This window comes from Xenopus laevis, chromosome 5L, assembly GCF_017654675.1.
Source record: "Xenopus laevis strain J_2021 chromosome 5L, Xenopus_laevis_v10.1, whole genome shotgun sequence".
Lineage (NCBI taxonomy): Eukaryota > Metazoa > Chordata > Amphibia > Anura > Pipidae > Xenopus > Xenopus laevis.
Window position 1 is genome coordinate 53558481 of NC_054379.1, and position 15210 is coordinate 53573690.

The 15210-nt window shown below is 36.3% G+C and overlaps 1 protein-coding gene across 7 annotated transcripts in view; it reads left to right on the forward strand.

The window, feature by feature from the left end:
- Positions 1 to 15210, forward strand: part of arid1b.L (AT-rich interaction domain 1B L homeolog) — a 229256-nt gene that overhangs the window by 168513 nt on the left and 45533 nt on the right. For all 7 annotated transcript variants that reach the window (XM_018263082.2, XM_041562762.1, XM_041562763.1 and 4 more), the window contains 2 exons: positions 9469 to 9651; positions 12057 to 12375. In XM_018263082.2, coding sequence (XP_018118571.1) covers positions 9469 to 9651; positions 12057 to 12375 — 502 coding nt within the window. The remainder of the gene's footprint in view (positions 1 to 9468; positions 9652 to 12056; positions 12376 to 15210) is intronic.

The following is a 15210-nucleotide window of genomic DNA, read 5'->3' on the forward strand; positions in this document are numbered from 1 at the left end:
TTTAATAGAAACACATTAGCACAAGCTGTTTTCTTGCCATCTAAAGAATGGCACGCTTTTATTTTAGTTTAAATCTTAGTGAACACCAACTTTAAATTTTAGCTCAGCCATTTTGGTTGTATTTAACCCTTTTCATTCAAAATATAGTCACCCCTTCATAAATTCAGGTATTTACTTTACCTAAAGGCCACTGTGATCTAAATTTGATCATGAAAAAAATATTGGCATGTTTGTAAAGTTTTTTTGTTTTAACAAAGAATAACATGGCCTAAACACTTTGCCAAAAATGTACATATTCTCAAGAGTCAGGTGCCTGCTCTGTACTTCCAGAATCAACCCAAACAACTATAAAGTTTGTGATGCCTATATAACTTAAATACCCCACTAACTGGGAGGCCACCTTTTCTCAGGAAAAATGCAATCTTCCTCTTCCCCCAACACAGGATATAGGAAGTTACATTTATGTAATTTGTTATAGTTGTTTCCTGTTATAGAAATTTATTTACTTGCTATTGGTTAATTTTTTTTGGTATATAGCTACTTGTTTCACAAATTTTTATGTAGATGGATTTTTTTTTGAGTTGGAGGTGCATTAGGGCTCATTATCACATATGACATGGTTTGTAAGCTGTCTTTGACTCTGGCTGTATGTACGGTGTTGATGATGCTTCACAGAGCCTGTAGCAACCTTGTCTACTGTAATAGAAAATCTTTTGCAGAAGAACCAAAAGAAGTGAAACCTACAGTCAGTTTCGACCTTGGGTTTTCCAGATAACAGATCTTTCCATACTTCGGATCATTTTTATACCTTAAAGCTACTAGAAAATCATGTAAACATAAAATAACGGGTTTCTGGATAACGGATCTCTACCTGTAATATTTGGAATATTTTTAAAATTGTGTAAGTGCACTTTTGTGCCTTGCATCTGTTTTAACTGAAAATGTAGGAGTCCCACCCACACCTCCCCCCCCCACGACTTGACACAGAAATTTGCCAAGATACAAAGCAGAAAGTTAATACATGTTTGTTTTGCATCCTGGCCCCAGTATAAAGTATGCCAGTTTTCTTTCAGATACCTTCAGTGTATTGACACCATGTAAACGCTTTTAGCACATAAGTGATTTTTCCATTGTCCCTAGCCACACACACAATTTGCAATAGTAATGCTTTTTGGTTCTAAATATCTGAACAGTAGATTGCCTGTTCCACTTCAAACTGCATTGGCCCATTTCTTACTAAAACAAATTCAAAGAAAAAAATATTTTGTCATCACTCTGGAATGCTGACCCAGTTTGAAAGGAAGCAATAAAGACAGCCAGTCTCTCATCTGTTCTGTGCTATTCTAATTGGTGTCAAGTTTGTCTGTTACAGTACTGTGTGTGACTAACTAGACATTCCATTGCTGGAGAGTTACTCCCATTATAGTCCTAAACACTTGTCACAAAACTCCTTGTCAAACTCAGTTGATCTGCAAAACAGATTTGTGTTGTTAGCGGGGATAGCTGACACCTGCCCCGTTAAAAGTGATCTGTGATGTCAATGTTATTAAAGGAAAAGGAAAGGTCTTTTAACTTGGGGGTGCCAGAAGTTAGGCACCCCAAGTGATTGCATGTACTTACCCGAAACCCCGGGCCGGTGCTCCTGTCAGAAAAAAAACTGTACCTGCCCGGGATTCTTCCAGCGAGCACCACGGAGCAATAGTCTACTGGCTTCTTCTACAGTGGAACCCCTATTTTACTTTTTTTTTTAGGGGATCAGTACATGTGCCTAATTTTTTGCACCCCTGAGTTAAAAGACCTTTCCTTCTCCTTTAATAGGAAAAAGAAAGAAAAAAAATGTAAGACTCCATTTCCCCCCCAAAAAAGGTGGCTAAACGGTTATTGGTGTATTTAAAGGGTTTGTTAAATTAACTTTAATATGATGTAGAGAGTGATATTCAGAAATAATTTGCAATTGGTTTTAATTTTTTATTATTTGTGTTTTTTGAGTCATTTATCTTTTTGTTTAGCAGCTCTCCAGTTTGCATTTTCAGTAATCTGGTTACTAGGGTCCTGATTACCCTAACAACCATGCATTGGTTTGAATGAAATACGAATAGGAGAGGGCCCAAATTAGTGATGAATAATTAAAAATCAGCATTAACAATACATTTGTAGCCTTACAAAGCATTTGTTTTGTTTTTTGATGGGCTCAGTGACCCCCATTTAAAAGCTGGAAAGAGTCAGAAGAAGAAGAAGACTACAAATAATTAAAAAAAACATATAAACTAAAGTATGAAGAGCAATTGAAAAGTTGCTTAAAATTAGCCATTCCATAGTGTACTAAATATTAACTTGTACAAACTTATGAACCTTATAGTTTGGGTTGATTCTATTCTTGTTAAAAATAAAAAAACTTCACATAAACCATGCCACTAATAATATTCAGCCAATAATTGTAGGTTCAGAAGTTGTGGCAAGGCTTCTTGTAATGTCAGTGTGAAAAGCCTTGTGCATCTGTGTGTAATTATCTAATTTTGATTTATATTATTGTAGATATTAATGTTTATTTTACTGTTTTAGATAGGAACCTTAATGACTGTGACTGACTGTTCAGCCTCTAAATAAAGCTAATTACTTAGGTATCAATCAAGACAGGGATGCAGTTGTTTGAGATAAATGAAGGTAACACAATTTTATGAGTAACATTATATAGACTGCCCTGTCAAAGCAAAAAAAAAATGACTCCAACTTTTTTAGAATTTAAATGATTCCACTTTATTGCAAAATGTTTTTTGCCATAAATCTAAATCGAATCATTTGAGTATGGTATCCATCAACAACTACAGGTATGAGACCTGTTAGCCAGAATGCTCTGGACCTGGGGTTTTCCGGGTAACAGATCTTTCCATAATTTGGATCTTTATACCTTGTCTACTAGAAAATAAAAAATCATGTTAACAATAAATAAACCGAATAGGCTGGTTTTGCTTCCAATAAGGATTAATTATATATTGTTTGGATCAAGTACAAGGAACAGGTATGGGATCTGTTATCTGAAAACCCGATATCCAGAAAGCTCAGAATTACGGAATGGCCGTCTCCTATAGACTCCATTTTATCCAAATAATTTGGATTTTTAAAAATGATTTCCTTTTTCTCTTTTATAATAAAACAGTAACTTGTACTTTATCCAAACTAAGATAAAATGAATCATTATTGGAAGGAAAACCAGCCTATTGGGCTTATTTAATGTTGAAATAGTTTTCTAGTAAATTATGGTATGGAAAGATCCATTGTCCGGAAAACCCCAGGTCCCGAGTATTCTAGATAACAGGTCCTATACCTGTAATGTTTTATTATTACAGAGAAATGGAAATAATTTTTAAAAATCTGGATTGTTCAGATAACATAGAGTCTATGGGAGACGGCCTTTCCGTACTTAGGCGATATCTGGATAATGGGTTTCCAAATAATGGGTCTGATACTTGAACTTATTGAGTCAAGCAAATCTGTACCATAATGTTAAAACCAGTGTTTCTGCATGCATTGTTAGTTGAAGAAAAATATTAGACGCAAGCTGGATGTGATGACACACTAGTTTGAAATTCAAGATTATGTTAGCTTTGAGTGACAATAGTTTTTTCATAGAAGGGAGCATGTGAATACATTTGTGACACGAAGGCCTTTACTTTACTTTACTTTAGTCTCTGCAATTGTAAAGTGGAGAAGAAATCATTAGGGGTCATTTACAGACATCCCAGACACAAGTCCTTGTGCTTAAATGGAACTTGCCATCCTAAGAAATGGTTCCAGATTTTATGATCTTAGTCAAAATTATGTTCCCTTACACTTTATAAATTATTTAAATATTGTTCCCTTCAATCTTGGAATTCACAATCACACCAAGCATGCAGTCAACATTTTGTGGACACAAATTATTAAAGCAAGCTTTGCAGCATGCCCAAATATTGTTTATGCACCAGAATGGGGCACCTGATTCCCATGCCCATATATTGGTTTCACAATTAGATTTAGAGAAGGGAGGGGAAATGTGGGGAATGCAGTGACATCTTGGATGTGCTAAATGGAAAATGAAAGTAATTACCTGCCTAATGCATAGAGGAGGGGCAGGCATTACATGATTGACAGCTGAGATTTCTAAACGAGTTTATAACAAGTGTGGATGTTTAATAGAAAAATTCATTTGGGTTTCATGTTTAATTTGAAGAAGATTTTTATTATATAGCTTTTTTATGGCAGGGTGACAGTCCCCTTTAAGGACTGCCTGCAAAATGCATATAAAGAAATTGCTGCAGCTCTCTGTGATCCAAAGTGCAAAATCGATGATGGAGTGCATCATAGTTTTGCATTTTGAACCCTTCCATGTAGGTAGTAAGTATAGTCTTTTTAAATAGGCAGTAAGAATACTTGCGAGAATTCATATTATGGTATTTATGTTGACCATAAAAGAAAGTTAGAGGGTTGCTCCCTGTGTTGTCCCCCTGTTTTTATTGGTCAGTTCCTTTTGGCTAAACACACCTCCTATTATACTAGGCCCATGTTGAATAAGAACGCTTATGTCAAGTGAGAGAAGTTTGGTGCAGGGCAGGTTTTGCAAGCAATATAACAAGTTACATCTACTGGGATTTGAGGGAAGACACTGCAACAAAACCATAAGTAGATATGCACCTCCAAATCTCTATGAGATGACATATTGGTGGAATTTTAACAACTTCATAATGTTGGGAGTTGTAAAGGAAAGCAAGTTAAAGGCTAATTGTACTTTTGCATTTTAAATGTCATTTAAAGAAAATACATTACAAATCTCTTATTTTTATCGCAAAAAACAGATTAGAAGTCTGTATTTATTTTTATGTTACTCAGGTTCACAAAAGTCTGACAGTGTTAATAACTTGTGTAATGCATGCCAAGCAATTACATTCTCCTGAATGCTTGCCAGGTCTAAAATTAAAAACAGTAGCTCTCTTCATTTTTTATACTATCATTATTATTATTATTATTATTATTATATGACAAACAAGCATAAACACACACTTATTCGTATACATATGTGCACACATTTATATATTTTTTAAATTATATATACACACACATAAATATCCGGATGTCCGAATTACTGGAAGGCCATATGCCATAGATGCAATTTAAAGCAAATAATTTAAAAATGATTTCCTTTTTTACTCTAATAATAAAACAGTACCTTGTACTTGATCCAGACTAAGATATAATTATTAATGCTTATTGGAGGCACAACAATCCTATTGGGTTTATTTAGTGTTTAAATGATTTTTTAGTAGACTTAAGGTATAGTGATCCAAATTACGGAAAGACCCCTCGTCCGTAAAACACCAGATACCAAGCATTCTCGATAATAGGTCCCATACCTTTTTATACACAATACATATACATGCATAGATATAGTCATGGCTATAAGGGAAGTGTAGGGCTTATCTAGGTTGTAGACCAGTAAAAACACAGCAGATTATTTAGAAGCCACATTCAATGTTTTGCAGTTCTAAGAATCAACAAGCTATCATCATGAATCTGCATTAGGTAGCATGAGTGGGTCTTTCTATCCAATAAAAACAACAGGAGCTACCGCTTATGTGCTAATTTAGCCAAACTTATCAAACTGCAGGAGACTGCAAAGTACCACACAGTGCAAATTGGAGATTATTATTAGTGAAGCAAACAATAAAGTAAAGGCCAGTGTCTTTTGCTTTGGCATTATTTTATTATTTGGTTTACATTCTGTTTCTACTTAAAGTAGCATAAGGAGAATGAGGTTTGCTTTTGCATTTGCTTAGATACTGTAAGATTTGGTGTTCACTGTTTATTAATGTTACTAGTGAGGCAGTGAGAATTTAGACTCCAAGGAAGTCAACAAACACATAAGATTCAGGTTTGTTGAGAGTATTTAGGCTGTTTCCAGTACTGTATATCTGGTACAATTGAAATTGCTTTAACAGGATGTTAAGGAGTTTAGGAACAGATCCTGACACTTTTGTTGAGCACTGAGAAAAAGCAAGAAATATATATGATATGAAGATAATATCTAGTGATAAAACTCTACATCTGCTAATTCATGAGAGAAACATACTGGTCCTGCTTTAAAGCATAAATATTTTAGATACAATGAGAATATTACAATAACAAGCTGTTTTACCTGACAGTTTAATATCACTTTTAAGGCAGATCACCTGTTTCACAGATATAGTATATTTTATATACAAATATGGGACCCGTTATCCGGAAACCCTGTCATCCAGAAAGCTCCAAATTACGGAAAGGCCGGATTTTTAAAAAGTATTTCCTTTTTCGCTATAATAATAAAACAGTACCTTGTATGTGATCCTGACTATTATATAATTAATACTTATTGGAGACGAAACCAGCCTATTGGGTTTATTTAATGGTAAAATGATTTTCTAGTAGACTTAAGGTATAACGATCCAAATTACAGAAAGATCTGTTATCTGAAAAACCCTAGGTCCCGAGCATTCTGGATAACAGGTCCCATACCTGTAAATGAGGTGTACAGGATTTATCTACTAACACAGGTTCTAAATTAATTCCATAATAAATAGCAGCCTATCATACATTCACATTCTTTGTCTAATTTGCACTTGCCAGATAAAAGCTAATTTCTCATTGGTTAAAGGAGAATTCAACCTGTAATAAACAAAATTGCCCATGCGCAGAAAGTCAAGAAAATTTCCCCTAAATGCCCCTAATTTTTTTACTCACCCCTTCATGCAGATTCTGGCCTCGGAGTTCATGGCAGCTATCTTCTTTCTTCGGTCTTTTTCGGAAGTTTCGGTGCATGTGCAGTTGGAGTAAATTTCCAGTCCTGAACCACTGCGCATATAAGCTCCCTAATTATAACATTAGGTATCACTTAAGACAAATTTGTTTCCTTCTGTGCCATTTATGCCATGTGGCAAGTTGAGATATCTCCCTCAGGTGGCATTTTACAGTGTATGTCTACACCCTAATAAATTAAATTCCTTTTTTCAACTCTGCATTTCTCTGCATTTCTGTAGAGATCAATCTATCATTGGATCTGATGGTCTTGACGAGCAGGCCTGGCCTCACTACATATGCAACAATTTGATTTGGCTGATTGTGGTCATAGGGCCAAACCATTGTTAAATGAATGGCTCCTTTGGGAGGCAGTCTAGACAGACAATACTGTTGTGCCATCTGTTCACAGTTGATCTTTGACGACAGAAAATGTATTGTTCATGCTTCTGCTAGGAGCATGATTGTCATGCGTGAGGGTCGTAATTCCCCACCTCTTCCATTCAGATGTACTTGTTGATGAATGCATATAATCACATAGTAAATTAGGTTGAAAAAAGACACGTCCATCAAGTTCAATCTTTTTACGTTTTTTAACCTGCCTATCTGCAAGTTGATCCAGAGGAAGGCAAAAGAATCCCCATTTGAAGCCTCTCCAATTTGTCCCAGAGGGGGAAAAAGTTTCTTCCTGACTCCAAAATGGCAATCGTACTAGTCCCAGGATCAACTAGTACTATGAGTTATCTTCCATAATTCCAGTATTCCTTCACTTGCTAAAAAGCCATCCAACTCCTTCTTAAAGCTATCTAATGTATCAGCCAGTACAACTGGTTCAGGGAGGAAATTCCACATCTTCACAGCTCTCGCTGTAAAAAACCCCTTCAGAATATTTTGGAGGAACCTCTTTTCTTCTAATCAGAATGGGTGACCTTGTGTCAGCTGGAAAGACCTACTGGTAAATAAAGCATTAGAGAGATTATTATATGATCATCACCTTATATCTTTTTACATAATTATCATACCACCCCTTAAGGGTGTGCACATCTTTGGCATGCACATCCCCAATTTGGCCAGTCTTTCCTCATAGTTAAGATTTTCCATACCTTTTACCAGCTTAGTTGCCCTTCTCTGCACCCTCTCTAATACAATTATGTCCTGTTTGAGTGATGGGGACCAAAACTGTATGGCATATTCTAGATGGGGCCTTACTAGTGCTCTATAAAGTGGAAGAATGACCCCCCTCCTCCCGTGAATCTATACCCCTTTCAATACTCAAGCTCAAGACCTTATTTGCCCTTGATGCTGCTGACATTGTTTGCTACAGCCAAGTTTATCATCTACACGGACTCCAAGGTCCTTTTCCATAATGGTTTTGCCTAGTGCAGTCCCATTAAGGGTATAAATGACTTGGATATTTTTACATCCCAGGTGCATGACTTTACATTTATCAACATTGAATCTCATTTGCCACTTAGCTGCCCAGATTGCCAGTTTTTCGAGATCCTGTTGCAAGGATGACACATCCTGGATGGAATTTATTGGGCTGGATAGTTTTGTGTCATCTGCAAACACTGATACATTACTTACAATACCCTCCCCTAAGTCATTAATGAACAAGTTAAATAAAAGTGGACCCAATACCGAGCCCTGAGGGACCCCACTAAGAACCTTACTCCAAGCAGAGAATGTAACGTTAACAACCACCCTCTGTACCCGATCCTGTTGCCAGTTTGCTATCCATGTGCAAACGGCTTCATTAAGCCCAACAGACCTTAGTTGCAGTCGTTTGTGGGGCACGGTATCAAACGCTTTGGCAAAATCCAAATAGATCACATCTACTGCCCTCCCACTGTCCAGCATCTTACTTACCTCATCATAAAAAGCAATCAGATTAGTCTGACATGACCTATCCTTGATAAAGCCATGTTGATTGCTGCTCATAATGCCATTCACTAGGACAACATTTTGAATGTGATCCCTTAACAAGCCTTCAAATAATTTGCCCACCACTGAAGTCAAATTTACTGGCCTATAATTGCCAGGCTGAGATCGTAATCCCTTTTTAAATATTGGAATGACATCAGCTTTTCACCAATCCATAGACACCGCACCAGGCGAAAGCGAATCTGAGAAAATCAGAAATAGGGGCTGGTCTAAAACCGAACTTAGCTCTCTGAGAACCCGGCGGTGTATACCATCAGGCCCTGGAACCTTGTTTACATTAATTTTAATTAAAGCTTTATGGATCATATCCTGAGTCAGCCACTGACTAGATATACAGTAGCTGAGCTGGTGCAGCTATGAAGGGAGCCTCACACCCTTCTATTGTATGCACTGAAAAAAAGAACTGATTTAGCACATTTGCCTTTTCTGTATGTTACAACCATACTGGTACCATTATTTAATGGAGCAACACTCTCAACCTGCATCTTTTTACTATTAATATATTTAAAAAACTTCTTGGGGTTAGTCTTAGCCTCCGCTGAAATGCATATGATCAAATCAAATAGTGTGTACATTTATTTGCACTAATTAGAATGTTACTATGACCCACCTTGCAGTAGAATTTATTGACAAACATGTGGTAACAAAAAACTCAAGCAAATGCAGATTATGCAGCTTATTAAATATGCTTATTTATGATATCTAACTGCTGTATTTTAGGCTTTATAGCTGCTGTACAAAGGAACAATCAAATACCCCAGTATGGAGCTCAGCATACAGGGTCACCTATGTCTCCTAATCCTCCTACTCCTGGAGGCCAAATGCATCCTGGTATGGGCAGCTTTCACCAGAGCAACTCAAGTGGCAGCTGTGGGCCTCAGATGGGTCAATATGGACCACAAGGTAAGTTATAAATGTTAGATTTAAAGGAGAAATAAACCCCCCTACAGAGGCGAAAGCCCCATGCAATGCGCTTCATTGTCCCCCATCCCTGCTTCCTTCCAGCAAGTCTATTACTTGAAAAAGTGTCCCTGGATGTAAAACTGACCTTTCGATGTAGAGTAGTGCAGCGGAGCAGGCAATAAATAATAATAGATGTTATTCATTTAAATCAGTGCAGATTAAAATGTTCTATAATGCTGCAGGGATCATTGCTATAATAACCTATGAAGCAAAAAGCTCTCTTATAGATGACCTGTATAAAGCTGAACAAAGCCAGGCTGACCATAGCATTTTTAATGGGGTGAAAAGTGCAGTTTTGCAGCCCTGTAATAAAATTAATTTAATTCAACAGTTATGCAAAGTTGGTGTAACTACAGCTACTCTATATTGTGAACTTTTGGCCAGTCTTTTGAAGGATGTTGTGCTATAAATTTGATTCTTATTGACATCTGCTGTTAATAATTGGGTTGCAGCATGCCAAGGGTGCCCCAAACCTCAGTCCCTCTGTATTTTTGCTAGGCAGCAACAGAGTGAAAGCTGGAACTACTTTTTTACTGGCTTATACCGTCTTTTAGCAGATGTGTGATCCTAAAATCAGTGGGGCTTCTAAGTGCTGCCTTTAATCACTGCAATCTTTCTACCCTCATCTATTGCTCCTACTAGTTTGAAACAATTTACCATTAACTTTGATTAATTATTGCAGTTCTTTAGTTCTTGCTACAACAATACATTTTTCTGTGTCTTCTGCAGTGATTGTGATAATTTGAACTGACTAAATAGCAAGAATATATCACAATAGGCACTACTACTTTAAAAAATTTAACTGTGGATTTCCCATTCTTTTAATAGTAAAATGAACTGGGTACAATAAAACTGACAGCTTTGATTAGAAGTTGGGCATTCTGCTTAGAGAGGTCTTGCTAACTTCAGTAGTAACTTATGAGCAAGAATGAATGTAGGCTACATGTGCCTGAAGCTTTTTCTTGAAAAGCTTTGTGCATTTTTATTATTTTAACCTCTTCACTGAAGGGGGAAAATAGTCTACAGGCTGCAGCTCCTGCATTCTATAGTCATAGTCCATGTTCTTTTTTTCTAATTTAACAATAATGATATATTCTGCAAGTCCTTTGAGCTTTCTGCTGAGCTGTTCCTCACTTAAATAAAGGAAAAAGAATGAAACCGGGGAAAAGAGAAAGGATGGGGAAGACAGAAGTGTTTTAAGCCCATATATTACAGCTGACATTTACATCATGGAAAATGAAATTACCAAAATTGCTTTTTGGCAATGCAGAGCTAATGCGTTGATCTTTTAACAGTCCAGCAATGGGCCCTCTGGGACCCCCAAGTTTAGCCATTTTTTTGCCACAACCTCTACAATCTAAATTGTGTTTTTGTTTTTTTTTAGCGAAGGAATATTGAGTAAAATGGTCCAATAGGCCAGATAAACTTTTTTTAACAGAGAGTGGAAGGCCCCGTTTCCTGTTCATCTAATTAGTTGGGTTTGGGGGCACTCCAATAAGTGCCTAAGGGAAGCCTAATTTCCCATGGCCCATTTTTTCAATAAATCTTGACTTTTTCACAAGTATTCCCATTGAGTGTGGTACTATGTTACTTTATTTATCTTATTTACCAGCACCCTGCAAGTTGCTATACAAGTTTAGGGTGTGCTTCTCCATGTTTATGTATATATATATATATAGATCTATATATATAACAGCAAGTGGAGTTTGTAAAACAGGGCTGGGCCTGTTAGTTTATTCTGCTAAATAAGACAGTTCAAGTGAAAAGGAAAACAGCTTACTTCAACATGGCATAAATACAAACATTCAGGAACTTTCAACGGCTCCTCCCAAGCCTCATAACCTCTCCCATTGAGTCCGGCTGGCTTGTTTTAAGGGAGCCTGATCTCTCCTCTCTAGTCCCAAATGGGGACCTTTCTCAAGGATATTGTGCAGTATCAATGTTGCAATTAAATACCCACCCCCATTAGTGAATTCTGACACTAAGATGATGTCAAAAGTCTTTATCCAGAATGTCAGTTTACAGTTTTTCTCCTTTTCCATTCAAATGCCATAAAATATTGAGTCTATTGTTAGGAGCTTTGGCTGTATCTAACTACTTCTTTGCTGTTTTATAGTTCTTCTTTGTGTATATCTTTCTATAATGAACACCAACAATTGTGTACTGTGTTATGTCATACCTTGCAAAAGTATCTAGGAAAAATTCTAGGAATACTTGGTTTTGTTTTTTTCATGTGTACTAATTTAAAAGCATGTAATATTATCATCACCAACAGAACTATATATATATATATATATATATATATATATATATATATATATTTATATATTTTTTTTTAATTAAAGGCAATTATTCAAGGTCGCCATCATACACTGGAGTCCCAAACACAAACTACAGTGGTCCTGGCCCAGGTATGACAATGAATGCCAACAGCCAGATACATGGACAAGGGCCAAGTGGATCTATGAGTATGGGCAGGATGCCTGGGAGTGCAATACAGAACAGGGTGTTTGTCACGAATATGGGTAACATGCCCCCCAACTCTTCCAGCATGTCACAGCAAGGAACTCCAGGGATGGGACCACCTATGCCATCTGTGAATCGTAAGGCACAAGAAGCAGCTGCAGCTGTGATGCAGGCTGCTGCAAATTCTGCCCAAAACAGGTATGTTTCATTGATAGAAATTTTGAGCAGTGCTGAGTAATATCTTGTAACCATTCCAACACGAAAAATATAAATAGTTGTACAGTGAGGCAGACCATATTTATCAAATAAACTCTCTCTCAAGGACTTTATTGTGACACAAAAAACAAAAAAAAAACATTTTTATGTTCCCCATACAGTAATAAGCATACAGTGAAACATCAGTTTTACATACCTTGATTTTAAGTTTTCCCTCGTTTTACTTTTTGAGAACCCAACAATACAGTAGAACCATAACTTTACGGTTTCCTGGAATTTATTCAGTTTTGTGGATCCTATTCAGGCAAACTGAACCCCCGAGGGGGCTGTTCACTTTCTAAACAGTTTTTTTCTGATTTTTAACCAGAATTTTTTTTTCATTTGCTTTCATTTTTTTTTAATTAAAGTTTAACGTTCCTGTCTCTGTTGTTTCAGGGTTTTAGTCTGGCAGCTCAGTAATCCAGGTACAGATTCTGAACTGTTACAATTTGCTACATTAGTTTCTCAGCAGCATCTGTGGAATATTAGCAACTATTGTATCAATGCTTACAGCTGTCTTGCAAATGAAACTCAGGGATTCTGCTCAGAAGGCAAAGAAGAAATAAATCAATTCATGTATCAATTTTAGACAGTTTACAGAGTTGGTGACCCCCCCCCCAAGAGCTGCTTTAGAATAACATTAGAAGGAAAAAGAAATTTTATACTTCAGTATTAGAAAAACAGTCACAAATAGACGATAGAGAGTTATTGAAAAAAGTCTTTATTTCTGGTGAACTGAAACCAACCAATTTGAAAAAAGCGTTGGAATGTGAACAAACCCTTTAAAGGGGTTGTTTCACCTTTGAGTTAACTTTTAGTATAATGTACATACCTCGTAGCTGTCCCATTTTCAGCGTGACAGTCCCGCTTCTGAACTCTTGAACCCACAGTCCCGCATTTGTACTGAAAAGTCCAGACTTTCGCTGCACTGAACAGCCAGAAAAAGATACAAAGTTTCTAACTTAATTGTCAGAGCTCCTAGAACAGCCACCAGGTACAGCTAAGCTACTTTTGTAACAATGTTGAGATAAGCAAATAAGTAATTGTAACAATTTAGATAAGGAGGTCCCTTGGGAAAAGTTAGACTCACAGCTTAAAGGGCAATTCTCCTTCATTAACAAAAGTGTAATAACTGAAAATAACACAGAAATATGTTCAAACTTTCATAACCTGCCAAATTCTGTAAAATTAACATGGTAATTAGGGGGTGTGGCCACAAAAACGGGCATGAGCAAAACAATTTTCGCCTCGCTACGCACTGCAACTTTTTTTGTCCCTCTTTATTTCCAAAATGCCGAGAGGTATAAATGTAGAGAGTGATATCATGAGACAATTTGCAATTGGTTTTCTGGAGCCAGATGAAGATTCAATTAATTTAAAAAAACAATAAAAAATTAAATAATAAAGACCAATTGAAAAGTTGTTTAGAATTGGCCATTCTAAAATATACTAGGGGGCACATTTACAAAACAATTTATTAGTATTCAGATGGGGAGGCCCATTTATCAAAGGTCAAATTTCGTATTCATGTGAATTTTTTAAAATTCTAATATACTCACAATTCGATTGGGATGTTATTTAGGAAAAATTTTGAATGTATACTGTTTGATTGAATGGTTCCTACTGAAAATTTGAATCATATTCGATTCGTATTTGATTCATACGAATCAAGTTTTTCTCCCGAAAAAGAACTCGAATGTCAGGAAGGTTATTAACATATCCAAATGGCTCAACAGACCTCTGCCATTGACTTGTACATGAAATCGGCAGGTTTTAGGTGGCGAATATTCAAATTTGGACTGTTTCCATGGTCGAGGTGTGATAAATCACACATTCACATTTACATTTGAATATGGGGATTCAAATTTGAATGCATGAATTTTGACACTCAGAAATTCTAATTTACTATTTGACCCTTGATAAATCTGCCACTTAATGCTGCATCCCAATCACATTAACAATTGGCTGGCCCATAGATCATGCATCACTAGTTGAAATGGCATTATGTGAAGATGTATTCATATGCTTTTTTTTATACAGCTTTGTGAATAGGCTCATTGGTGTACAATAAGGGAACAATGTGTAGTTATCATATACAAATTATTTTAAAGTTTATGTTAATAGAAAAAAAACCCGTCCATTTCATGCCAGTTTGCTTTTGTATCCACATAAACCTGTAAGTATGTTTTTAGGCAGTCAGGGTTAGCTAGTTTCAGCAAGCTTCTTTGCAAGTGCTTTACAGTGAAAACATTTATATATACTGCTATGTTTACCTCATTAGTCCATAGTAAAATATGAGTGGTGTGCAAGTATATGTTGTATGTTGTATCTATAAATATACAAATGAGTGAGACCTGAAATATTGTTTCTCTCATCTAAAGCTGGGTACACACAAGCAGATAAAATTAGACTTTCTCAGCGGTTTCCTTTACATGATTTGAAATTTGTCTTACTGCCTTGTTTTAGATTTTTCTACTAATAATCAAGCTGTTTCCAACTAAACATGCTGGTAAATATACTCATATGATGATTGCAGGGGGGTGTAATTATCGGCTAAGTATATTTACTGTCTTTCCTGATTCAGTCATTCATGTGACTGCCAAAGGCCTGGCTCAGGTCCTGTATCAGCCATTCAGTCCAACAATTTTTGCCAAAAAGGTTATCTATTATGTGATCATGCTGGTAACAGTCTCTAAGTATTTTCTGTAAAGTGAAAGTGGCATCTTTATGCCTCTATGATGATATGTTTGTGGGGCTCATTTGTCAACAATGAAAATA